A 12,954-nucleotide genomic window follows, 5' to 3' on the forward strand; every position below is an offset into this window, starting at 1 on the left:
CATTTCTACCCTCTAACTTGCATTCTCTGCTCAGAAATACAAAAGCCCTTCAATTCACATGACCCTACCCTTCAGAGAAGGCAATGCAGTTCTGTTAGCATCCTAACATGCTCTTGGGATTTTATCCCCCATCACATTACAGTTTATAAAATACCCCTCATAGCCACGGAGAATGTGAAGACAAGGTCTGATAAATACATCTTTGCCATCTTTTTATGTCAACTTCCAAAGTTGATCCAAACCTTTGATCCAAACCCATTAGCCTCACCACCACCACCCAGCCCTTGCCAGAAGAGTTAACATGAACTGACAGGAAGTGAGTGACTTCCAGTTGGCTTTGACCACCAGCAAATTGCCCAAAAGGCAAGTAAGAACATGAGGAAGCAGAAGCATGAATGATCCAGATGACGAGGCTCTGAGCTCTTAACACTCTGGGCCTGGGGCAGAACATCCAAGGCCTGATTGCAAGTTCTCTTGTCACTTTGCCTTCCCCTAAGTCTCAGGTTCCCTACCCTGGAGCACTGCAGTGCTGGCGGGGAGGCTCTGCTGCCGGAGGATCAAGAGCAGTGGAGAAAATGGACAGGTCTTCTGCTCTACGAGGTCTACGGACAGTCAGAAACAGTAGGTAGATGGTACTTTCTTGGTCAGTCAGGATGTGCTGAGCCACTGAGCCCAGCAGACGAGCTGAACCATGTATGTGCAGAGGCCCCACTCTGCTCACAGCATTGCTTGAAGCCAATGGGAGGCTTCAGAATTCTAGGCTAATTTGCCCCAAATCAATTTGCACAAAGACAATTCACAGCTCATCAGTTTGTCAAGAGGCCAATGTACTGAAAACTATTGGACAAAACTTTGAAAAGGGGTGTAAGGACATGGTGCTACCATCCTTGTGATCATTAGCTCTAGGGAGCCCAGGAAGGGTGGCGGGATGGGAGGTTCTCTCCAGTTACATGGAGCCCACCATCTGCAAGTCCTGCCTACTTCATCCCTTCCTAGGGTGGCAACCACAGGCAGCCAGGAGCTGGCCCCAGCAGTTCATTTCTGGTGTTCACGTGGACAGCACACAGGTTTGATTGAGGGACACTAGCTAGAGTGGGGGAGGGAGCAGAAACTTCCTGTATATACCAACACACACACACAGACACACACACACACACACACACACACACACACACACAGTGTGACTCCCAAAGGCATCACTGACTAGCCAGGTGACAGGGCATTCAGAGTATCAGGCATGTCTTGAACCACAAAAACGTTATTAATGATAGTAGGGGCAGGGGCAGGTATCTTTCTTCCAACACAATTCTCAAGTCATTTCTGTTGCTGGGCCACTTTGCCCAGCCTCCTTGTTATCCCTGTAACTGACAGACAGATGACTACCACCTCAGGAGCTGGAGCAAAATGACTATTTTAGCCTCAATTCACATACTTGTCTGACTTTTTTGCAAAAAAATATGCTTTTAAATCATCAGTTAATTGGTCTGCTTCCAGGCCTAAGAAATATTAAGACTTTAGGTTAGTTCTTGTATGGTTCATAGTTTATATTTGGACAAGGAGGAGGGTGGGATGAGAACTACAATATACCCATGATTCAGGTTCCTTTGTATCAACTATTTGCAACAACAGAATACTGCCTTATACCCAGGTGGTGCTGTATTTCACAAAGTATTTTCATAGCCACTGACTCATCTGTGGAACATTTTCCACATGCCTGTACTGTGAGCAGCAACACAGCAAAGGAGAAAGAGCTTTCCCTCTCAGGAACTCAGACCCCAGTTCAAATCTCAGCTTGCCAATTACAGGCTTCAAGACCATTGGCATAGCATTGAACCTTCCAGAGTCTCTGCTTCTCTGTCTCCAAAATGGAAATATAACCCAGTCTCGCTGGGTTGTGATAAGGGAAATGAAAGGAAGTATATAAAGCTCTGGCTACAATGTCCAACCTCTTGTACATGCTCACCTTGCCGTTACTCTTGTTTTTAAGTAAGTGTTGCCCTAGATGCTAGGATAGTAGAGATGAATGGGGCAATCTCTATTCTCAGGATGCTTGTTATCCACTGAGGGAAACAGACAAGCAAAAATAAGTATAATTGGGAGCTCCTGGTTGGCTCAGTGGGTTGAGCTTCCGACTCTTGGTTTCAGCTTAGGTGGTGATCTCATGGGTCGTGGGATTGAGCCCCCGCATAGAGCTCCATGCTCAGCAGGGAGTCTGCTTAAGACTCTCTCTCCCTCTGCCCCCCAAACCCCATTCAAGCACTCTTGAGCTCTTTCTCTCTCTCTAAAATAAATGGATAAATATTTTTTAAAAAAAGAAGTATAATGCTCTGTTGGCTACAATGGAAGTGTGGGAAGAAATACTACAGAAGGAGAATCTCCCAACTGACTTTTCTTGGGGCCAGGATAATAGCTAGTTGTAACTGTTTATGGAACTAACTTGGTGTGCCAGGCACTGTGTGAAGAGTTTTCCACACACTCACAGGTACTATGAGAGCTAAGTGTTGTAATTACCCCCCTTTACAGAGGAGAAGATGAAAGGGGATTAATTGGCACATAGCTGGAGTCAAGATTCAAATCCTTGGGTGGCTCAGTCGGTTAAGCATTTGCCTTTGGCTTGGGTGGTGGTCCTGGGGTCCTGGGATCGAGCCCCGCATTGGGCTCCCTGCTCAGCTGGGGAGTCTGCTTCTCCCTCTCCCTCTGCCCCTCCCCCTCCACCCCTACTCTGTCTCTCGTTTTTCTCTCTCTCAAATAAACACACAAAATCTTAAAAAGAAAAAAAAAAAAAGATTCAAATCCTGGTCTGGCTTAGCTTTAGAAAGATATTTTAGAGTACCATAAAGGAGGAATAAAGTTCATCAGGAAGATAAATGGGGGTGGGGCAGTTGCCTAGCAGAGGGGACAACACAATCTGAATATTCTCAGCACAGCTCTGAGTCGTTGAGACAGTGTTCCTATCACTGTTTAACAGCCTGAGTCAATGTTAAATGATGTCATGGCCTTCCTCTAACAAACGGACACATGTCTGACATACAGTGCGTACTCCACACCTCACATTACATGCCCACAGCCCCGGGCTCACCCCTTTGCTTCTTTTTTGGCCCCTCCCACTGGACCGGGTAGCCCCAGGAGCTAGCACAGGCCCAGTCCATGTCAGGTGTGGTGAATATCTGCTGACCAGAATTGGGTCAATGCCTTGCACCTAGAATCTGGGCCTTCTAGCTTCCCCATAAGGGTTCTTTGCATAGCATCGAATGACATGGATGAGTGAGGATGCTGTGTGTGGTTCTTAATGCTTTGTAATCAGCCTGGACTCTTTGACCAACCCCATTTTCTTTCTTTTATGAATAGGGAGTAAGTTGTGGCACTCTCCGTGGAATGAAGATCAAGCCGGGTTCCATCGGGGAAGGCATCCCCCGCCTTCGACGTCCAGGTCTGGTCCTAAAGGCATTTGCTGGGTGCAGTTAGGGCTCAGCTGGGATTGGACAATTGTGGGACACCAGGTGACAGAACCAGCTGTGCCCACTCCACCCCACCCCCACCCCAGTTGTTGTCCTTCTTCCTCTCCTCCTGTTTTCCCGCCGATTTCCTGGGGAGGCTTCAGTTGAGAACTGCAGTATCCTGGGCATGAATGCTGCTCAGCCTGGCAGCCGGAAGCCTCATACACAACAGATGGGACCAGAGCACCTGGAGGGAGCCCTGGCAGCTCTCTCCATCAGCTGGTGCTTCTAGTTTTCCCTGATCTGTGTTTTCTAGCTTGAAGACACGTTTGCCACGTCTGCATGTCCATGAGACCAGTAGACCCATAACTTGGGTTTCACCACTTCCTGACTTCAAACTCTTCTGACAGCTGTAATCTATTTCCCAACAGGGCTCCTCCCCCCATTTATTCTCACCAGTGTCACACAAATAGTCCGGTACTGTGTGGGTGGGGCAGGCGTGTTGGGGTGACCCTGCAGGGTGGGATTCACACGCCTGTTGCTCCAGATCATTGACGACAAGGGCAACAGCCTGCCGTTCAACACTGAAGGCAACACTGGCATCAGGATGAAGCCCACCAAGCCCATTGGCCTCTTCATGGGCTACGAAGTAAGTGGTGATCCTCACCTGCCCACTTCCAGGCCCCCAAAACCCCTTCAGGGAGCAGTGTGGGTGCTAAGGGGGTGGATACAACTCCGCAACACGAGCCTTCTTCACACCTCCCTTCAGTCACTCCAACTCAATGAAGCCTCTTCTAACTAATCTCTAAGCTCCTAGTGTGTTCTCACATCCTTTCCTGTCCGAAACCGTCTGACACTTAAGTGCTGACAGGGTAGAAAGAAGCACCCCAGACTTGGGTTCCAATGATCTCTCTTTTTTTTTTTTTTTTAAAGATTTTATTTATTTATTTGACAGAGAAAGACACAGTGAGAGAAGGAACACAAGCAGGGGGCGTGGGAGAGGGAGAAGCAGGCTTCCCGCTGAGCAGGGAGCCCGATGTGGGACTTGATCCCGGGACCCTGGGATCATGACCTGAGCCGAAGGCAGACGCCTAACGACTGAGCCACCCAGGCGCCCGTCCAATGATCTCTTGAGGTTGAGTATGCAGGAAGCTTTGACTGAGTTCAGATCCTACAGTCCCACTTACCAACAGGCTGTGCACAAATCTGTTAACCTTGCTGAGCCTCCAGAGAGGACAGTGGTGCCCCCACTTCACAGAGGAAGAAACTGCAGATCGGAAGCTTTGTATGTTTTCCCCACGTCAAATAAATGGCAGGTCTAGGATTCAAACCCACATCTTTTTGGTTCCCAAACCCTACGTAAGATCCAGGGATTACATAAAACTGTGACAGGCTCTAAGGAAACCTGAAACTCTTGACCAAATTCTCAGCTTCCGAGATTGTCAGGGGAGAGTGGACAGACCTTGAAGTTGATCTCAGACCCGTCTCCTTTCTCCACAGGAACAACCGTTGGTGTCCCTGTTGGCCTCACTCTATGCCTTGGGGGTGGGTGGTGCTGCTCCTTTTGTGCCATTATTGACCAAAAGCAAATAATGCAGGCCCTAGCCTTAATTCACAGTAGTACGATTTTAGGCTTGGATAAAAGAGAAAATAAACAGAGTAACAGATATATAGATCAGTGGTTCTCAACCCTGCCTGTATGTTAGAATCAGTTGAGAAGATTTAAAAAAATAATTCTTGGATCCAACCATAGAGATTCTGGTTAAATTAAACTGGGATGGTCCAGAGCAACATCAGTTTTTTTTTTAGTTGGAAATAACATATTTTATTTTACAAAGATGTCCTCCTCTATGCCCACACCTATGTAGATATATACCCCATTTCACATGCTCTCTTGACTATATGTTGTCACTCCTCCACTGAGATTTGTTTGCTTTTTTCCTTTCTTTTCTTTACCGAGGTAAAATATATAAAATTTACCCTTTTCACCATTTTTAAGCATACAATTCAGCAGCACTGAGTAAATCACAACATTGTACAGTTACCACCATGCATCTCCAGAAATTTTTTCCATCCCAAATGGAGACTCTGTTCCCATTAAATAATAACTCCCCCCTCCTCCTCATATCCCCAGCATTTGGTAACCTTTAATACACTTTTTGGCTTTAAGAATTTGCCTGTTTTAGTTACCTCTATTAAGTGGAATTTTACAACATTTGCCCTTTTGTGTCTGGCTTATCTCACCTAGCACATGTTTTCAAGGTTCATCCATGTTGTAGCATGTGACCAAATGTCATTTTTTTTCAGGCTGAATGGTATTGTATGGGTGTACCATATTTTGTATATCCATCAATTTCTTAATAGACATTTAGATTATTTCCATCTTTTGGCTACTGTGAATAATGCTGCAATGAACATTGGTGTGCAAGTATCCGTTTTGAGTTCCTGCTTTCACTTCTTTTGGATATATACCTGAAAGTGGAATTGCTGCATCATATGGTAATTCTATATTTAACTTTTTTTTAAAAGATTTTATTTATTTATTTGACAGAGAGAGAGAGACAGCGAGACAGTGAAAGAGGGAATATAAGCAGGGGGGAGTGGGAGAGGGAGAAGCAGGCTCCACGCTGAGCAGGGAGCCTGATGTGGGGCTTGATGCCAGGACCCTGGGATCATGACCCGAGCCAAAGGCAGACGCCCAATGACGGAGCCACCCTGGCGCCCCTATATTTAACTTTTTGAGGAACTGCCAAAATGTTTTCCACAGTGGCTGCACCATTTTATATTTCTATCAGCAATGTACAAGTGTTCCGGTTTCTCCATATCCTTGCTAAACCTTGTTCTTTTCAGGTTTGCTTGTTTGTTTTGTGTGTATAATAGTCATTCTACGGCATGTGATGTGGTATCTCATTGTGGTTTTGATTTTCATCTCCCTAATGACTAGTGATGTTGAGCATCTTTTCATGTGCTTATTGGCCACTTGTGTACCTTCTCTGGAGAATTGTCTATTCAAGTCCTTTGCCTATTTTTAAAATTGGGTTGTTTGTTTTGTTGTTGATTTGTAAGAGCTCTTTATATATTCTGAATATGAACCCCTCATAAGATATATGCTTTGCAAATATTTTCTCCCATTCAGTGCATTGTCTTTTCACTCTTTTGATAGTGTCCTTTCAAGTAAAATTCTAAAAATTTGATGAGGAACATTTTATCTATTTTTTTCTTTTGTTTCCTGTGCTTTCGGTGTCATAGTCAATAAATAATTGTCAAATCCAAAATCATGAAGACTTCCCCCTATGTTTTCTTCTAAGAGTTTCAGAATTTTAGCTCTTGTGTTTAGGTTTTTGATCCATTTTGAGTTAATTTGTGTATATGGTGTATAAGGTAACTGCATTCATTTGCATCTGAACATCTAAGTTTCTCAGTGCCATTTGTTGAAAAGATTGACTCTTCCCACTGAATGGTCTTGGCGTTTTTGCCTAAAAGCCATTGACAATATATGTGAGGATTTCTTTCTGGGTTCTCTATTTTATTCCAATCATCTATGTGTCTTTTTTTTTTTTTATGCCAGTTTTGTATGGGTGTACCATATTTTGTATATCCATCAATTTCTTAATAGACATTTAGATTATTTCCAGTATAGTTTTGCAGTAAGTTTAAAAATCAGTAGTGTAAGCTCTTCTCCCTGGAAAGAAGAACTTTCTTCTCCCTTTAAAAGATTGTCTTGGCTATCTGGGATCCGTCAAGATTTCATATGAAATCTATAGTTTTGCAGTAAGTTTAAAAATCAGTAGTGTAAGCTCTTCTCCCTGGAAAGAAGAACTTTCTTCTCCCTTTAAAAGTTTGTCTTGGCTATCTGGGATCCGTCAAGATTTCATATGAAATCTATAGTTTTGCAGTAAGTTTAAAAATCAGTAGTGTAAGCTCTTCTCCCTGAAAAGAAGAACTTTCTTCTCCCTTTAAAAGATTGTCTTGGCTATTTGGGATCCGTCAAGATCTCATATGAATTTTAGGATGAATATTTCTATACCACTGAGATTTTGATAGGGAGTGCATTGAACCTGAAGATGGCTTTGGGTAGTATTGTCATCTTAATATTAAGTCTCCAATTAATACAGTATGTCTTTCCATTTATTGATACCTTCTTTCATTTCTTTCAGCAAAAATTTTTATTTTTCAGTGTACAAGTCTTTCACTTTCTTGACTAAATTTATTCTTAGTATTATATTCATTTTGTTGCTATTCTAAATAGAATCATTTTTTAATTTCTTTTGTCCATATATAATTTTTTCTGTTTTTTAGTTCTTTGTTCATTTTTTCTCTTAGTTTTTGATCATTTAACACGTTTGACTTATTATTTCTTCCAAGTTTTTATTTAAATTCCACTTAGTCAACATACAGTGCAATATTAGTTTCAGGTACAGAATTTAGTGATTCATCACTTACATACATCAGCCAGTGCTCATCCTAAGGAGTGCACTCCTTAATCCCCATCACCTATTTCACCCATCCCCCTGCCCCTCCCCTCTGGTTACCATCACTTTGTTCTCTACAGTTAAGAGTCAGTTTCTTAGCTTTCCCCTCTTTTTTCCCCAATGTTCATTTGTTTTGTTTCTTAAATTCCACATATGAGTGAACTCTAGAAATCAGATTCTCCCACTTCCCTGGGGGTTGAGGTTGCTGGGGTTTCATTGTTTTGTTTTTGATTTTGGACTGTTGAAGGCTATCGTAGTCCTTTGTTGTGGTACTTTTGCAGATTCTTTAAAGACTATTGTTTGTCATGTGTGATTACTGAGGTTTCTGATCCTTTAGCTCGTGTTCAGTTAATGTTTTGACAGAGATTTCCTTGAGGGGCAGGAGCTCAAATGAACAAAGAAAAACATCACCAACCAAAAAAGAAGAGAGAACAACCACTGTGCAGATTGGCTCTGTGCTGGGATACTCCTTCACCACTTAGCTGGACTTGCTCTGAGCCTAGGGATCAGCCTGAGATGAAAGCTTACGGTTTTCTCAGGACTTTGCTGAGCATGCATCTTGCCCAGGCATGTTCATGGCTGTCTTAATTCCCCCATGCATATAGCTGTCTTGAACATCCTAATTTCAAAAACAAAAAACAAAAAAACCCCAAAAACTCACTCCAGCATCTCCCCCAGACCTTGATGGTCTGTTGTATATCTCCACCCATAATCTCTTACCTCAGGCAACTTCACTTTTGTAGTTTGCCTGGTAGCTTCTATGAGCCGTGCTTGTTGCTTTTTTCTGAGTTACATAAAGTGAGTTCCTTGCACCTGTCCTTCAGGCAGCCCCCTGAAGGGGTTAGAACAGATGCACACAATAATCATTATTTTACTTTAAAACATCTGTTTTTTGGGGCACCTGAGTGGCTCAGTCGTTAAGCATCTGCCTTCGGTTCAGGTCATGATCCCAGGGTCCTTGGATAGAGCCCCGCATCGGGCTCCCTGCTCCGCGGGAAGCCTGCTTCTCCCTCTCCCACTCCCCTTGCTTGTGTTTCCTCTCTCGCTGTGTCTCTCTCTGTCAAATAAATAAATAAAATCTTTTAAAAAAATAAAACATATGTTTTTTAAAAAGTTAATCGGTATCACAAATGGAAAACAGTATGATTTGCCAAAAACAGAAGGCAATTATAACTATAACTACAATGCAAACAAAACAGTTTTTCTTGAATTCTAGCTAAACCCTGTTCCCACTAAAAGCTCCAGTCCTGAACCTTACTCTTGATAGTTCCAGAGCTTTTAAAAACATGTCAGACAGTCTCCTTAATACAATCAGAACAATTGGAAGGGAACCTAAAATGGGATGTCATTCAATGTTTTTTTTTTAATTTTTTTTTCCTGGACCCTTTTCAAATCATTTCATGTTTCATGAGAGGGATGATCTCAACACATTGCTTAGTGGTTGAGTACAAAGGCTGTGGAGCAAGAATTAAATTCAAATACCAACCCTACCACTGACCAGCTGAGTGACTTTGAGTGAGTTATTGTGCTTCTCTGAGCATTCATTTCTTCTGTTATGGCCTATAAAAATCTAGCCTCACATAAAACCTGCACATGAATGTTGAGAGCAGCTTTATTCACAATAGCCCCAAACTGGAAACAACCCAGATGCCCTTCAATGGGTTGACACCCAAACTGTGGTCCATCCATAACATGAAGTACCATTTAGCAGTAAATAGAACAAAGTATTGATGAACATAAGAAGCTGGATGAATTTCCAGAAAATTATACTGAGTGAAAAAAATAAAAACAGAGCTAGTCCCAAAAGATTACATACTATAGGATTCCATTTATGTAACATTCTTAAAGTGACAAAATTATAAAACTAGGGAATAGATCAGTCCCTGTCAAGGGCTTAGGGATTTGGAGGGAGGGAAAAGATGAGGGAGATGGGTGTAGATATAAAAGAGCAACACAGGAGATCCTCAGGATGACGGGAGTCTTCTGTAACTTGACTCTGGTGGGGGATGCACATTTGATAAAATACACGTAGACACACACAAAAAAGTAAAAGTAAACTGCTGGGAGATCTAAGTGAGATTGGTGGACTGTAGCAATGTCAATATCCTGGTTGTGATATTGAACTGTAGTTTTGCAAGATGCTACCATTGGAGAAAACTGAGTAAGTGACACACAGGATCTCTCTGTGTTATTTCTTATAACTGCATGCAAATATATAATTGTCTTTTTAAAAAAGATTTATTTATTTATTTGAGAGAGAGAGAGAACATGTATGCATGCATGTGTGCATTAGTTAGGGAAGGGGCGGAGGGAGACAGAGAATCTCAAGCAGGCTCCATGCTGAGTGCAGAGCCCTACACAGGGCTCGATCTCACAACCCTGAGATTATGACCTGAGCAGAAATCAAGAGTTATCTGCCCAACCGAATGAGCCTCCCAGGTACCCTGCAAATATACAATGATCTTAAAATAAACAGTTTAATTAGAAAAATAAAAGCCTTGTAGGTTTTCTGGGAGGATCAGATGAGGTAGTATTTTGGGAAGGAAATTCATTTAACAAAAGTTTATTGACACCTCTCATTTGTCCAGGCACTATGTGAATGCTAAGCTGAGAACAATAAATAAAATACACAGGGTCCATGTTCTAGTGGAAATTTTGTTATACTAGAATGCCACACAAAAGTGAGTTGTTACTTTAAGAAATTATCCTTAAAATTGGCTCAATATTGTTCACTAATTGACAAGTAGTGTTCATTGAGTACTTGGATATAATGAAAGTAGACTCAGAGAGATTACAAAACTTGCCCAGGTGCCAAGTAGAGCCAGGAGCGGGATCCAGACCCAGATCTGAGCACCAGGTTGTGGCTCATCATCTCTAAACTCATTGCCTTCAACAAAGGGGTATTGTTGTCTTTGCAGGACAACCCAGTAAAGACAGCCGAAGTGGAGTGTGGGGACTTTTACAACTCTGGAGATAGAGCACCTATGGATGAAGAGGGCTACATCTGGTTCCTGGGGAGGAACGATGACATCATCAATGCCTCTGGGTAGGTATGGCTGACCTGAGCCGGGAGGCATCACCCTCACATGCCTCATGGGATCTAGCTTGTTCTGACATTCATCCAAGCTTGGTGATGGTTAGCTCAGTCTAACTCTGAACAGAGCTCTGTCCATGGGGCCCTTTTCTGGGGATACCTGTGTACCTCCCCCAAGCCCTGCATCCAGAAAAGTCTATCAAAATGTAGTTCAAGAGGTCTGCAAGGCGAACCATAATGAGACATTATGCAATTTAAGGAATTTGGAAGGAAGACGTTACTTAGGCCCTTATTGGTTGAGGAAGCTTCCTCTATGTTTGGCTCCTCTAATGGGACACAACAATCACTGAAAATTTTAATAATAGATAACAACAACATAAACCTTTATGAGGCACTTACTATGGGGACGCACACTCTGCAGTGCTTTATATAACCCAGCTCTCAATGCTAGAAGGTAGATGCAATTTTGCCCATTTTACAGATGAAGGTACTGGGTTACTGACTAGTGAATAAAGTTCCTTAAAGTTTCAAAGAGTGCTGGGTACAACCAAGATTTACCAAAGCTGTCTGGCTCCAAGTCAGTTGTCCCTAAACCTTAACGTGATTTGGAAAGAAAAAAAAATGACACATTGTACCAGAGTAACAAGTTCTCTTGGATATTTCAGGGAAGTTGAGTGTGTTTACCTTTTAAATTTCTAAAACATGCTAATATAATGGGGAAGAGTATGCAGAATTTGCATGAATGTTTAAGATAAAGGCCGAGGCTTCTACTAGGTTTCATGCCAAGGGAAGCTGCTTGAGCCCAGCCCCAGAGCTCGGGGAGGACTAAACATTCACCCTCCTCCCTGAGCAGAGACAGTGAGGTGAGAAACTCTGGGGAGCATGTGAGTGTTGTATTTCTCAGCACAGAGTGCCCATTCTTCACGTTTGGGGCCCATGACAGAGCCAGGGCACAGGTATCTGGCTTCCTGTGACAGTTATCCTATGTGACAAGGGACGAGGTGACCCTCCAAAACATGAGACTTGAGGGCCTGGGTCACCCGGCCCTGGCAGCCACTCAGAAACCAAGGAGCCATTGATCCTGCAGGTACCGCATCGGGCCCGCAGAGGTGGAGAATGCTCTGGCCGAACACCCGGCTGTGGCTGAATCAGCTGTGGTGAGCAGCCTGGACCCAATTCGAAGGGAGGTAAGGAGGAGGACACAGAGGTCATTGTGTCTGTGTGTGGGCACCAAGGCAGGTGCGGGGAAACCTTCCTCCCGGTCCTGTCTCTCCAACCTTGGACCTAGGGTGGAGGGGGGCCCCCCCGGGGTGTGCATGTGCATTTACACTGTGTGGCCACCAGAGAGCAGTGTGGCCTCAACCATGTGTGACAGAACATGATGCTTGTGAGTGTGGCTTGCAGCTGGGGCTACTGCTGCCCATCTCCTAATTTCTGAGCCCTTCCTACCTGCCGGCTCATTTCACCCCCCTCACAGCAACCTCATTAATTAAGGACTCTGAGACCCTTTTTTACAGGGAAAGAAACAAGCATAAGGAGATTAAATAAGTTGCCTGATCACAAAGCTGTTAAGTGGTGGAGCCAGAATGGGAATCTGAGCAGTCTGGCTCCAGAGCAAGCATTCATTGATTCACTGTGTGCTGAGCACCTACTCTGGACAAGGCCCTGTGCCCTGTAGAAGCGACATGAATAATAGGAACGTAGTTAATCACCACCATTGATTTAATGCCCACAGAACTCTACCTACAATAATAGGGAAAATGGTGATGATAATGATAGGAATAAAAATCAGTTGAAACGAGCTTCGTGGTTTATATGAATGATCTCGATGAATCTTGAGAGCCATGCCCTGAGGAATGAAGCCGTGCTGTCCCCACATCAGAGAAGGACATGGAGGCTGAGGGAGGTGAAGTAATTTTCCAAGGCAGAGAGTAGAAATTGGAAGTATGGACACTGGTCCTGTTCTTTTCCAGGGGCTCAACTGTCAACTTGTTTTTCCATTTACTTAATA

General features: G+C 43.4%; 2 protein-coding genes and 1 long non-coding RNA gene across 4 annotated transcripts in view; 2 read left to right on the forward strand and 1 right to left on the reverse strand.

Annotated features, from left to right (window-relative positions):
- LOC144378826 (uncharacterized) overlaps positions 1 to 12,954 on the reverse strand; it is a 71,433-nt gene that overhangs the window by 21,790 nt on the left and 36,689 nt on the right. The gene's annotated exons all lie outside the window — the stretch shown is intronic.
- LOC144382027 (acyl-coenzyme A synthetase ACSM1, mitochondrial-like) overlaps positions 1 to 12,954 on the forward strand; it is a 13,130-nt gene continuing 176 nt past the window's right edge. Inside the window, exons 1-5 of the mRNA XM_078073995.1 lie at positions 1 to 621; positions 3,349 to 3,500; positions 3,985 to 4,086; positions 10,828 to 10,955; positions 12,031 to 12,130. Of these exons, the coding sequence (XP_077930121.1) occupies positions 576 to 621; positions 3,349 to 3,500; positions 3,985 to 4,086; positions 10,828 to 10,955; positions 12,031 to 12,130 (528 nt within the window). The 5' untranslated portion in view covers positions 1 to 575. The remainder of the gene's footprint in view (positions 622 to 3,348; positions 3,501 to 3,984; positions 4,087 to 10,827; positions 10,956 to 12,030; positions 12,131 to 12,954) is intronic.
- The window catches only part of LOC144382283 (uncharacterized), a 24,989-nt gene continuing 24,105 nt past the window's right edge, over positions 12,071 to 12,954 (forward strand). For both annotated transcript variants that reach the window (XM_078074757.1, XM_078074758.1), the window contains exon 1: positions 12,071 to 12,130. The gene's annotated coding sequence lies outside the window, so the exon portion shown is untranslated. The remainder of the gene's footprint in view (positions 12,131 to 12,954) is intronic.

This window comes from Halichoerus grypus, chromosome 6 (assembly GCF_964656455.1).
Source record: "Halichoerus grypus chromosome 6, mHalGry1.hap1.1, whole genome shotgun sequence".
NCBI classification, from domain to species: domain Eukaryota; kingdom Metazoa; phylum Chordata; class Mammalia; order Carnivora; family Phocidae; genus Halichoerus; species Halichoerus grypus.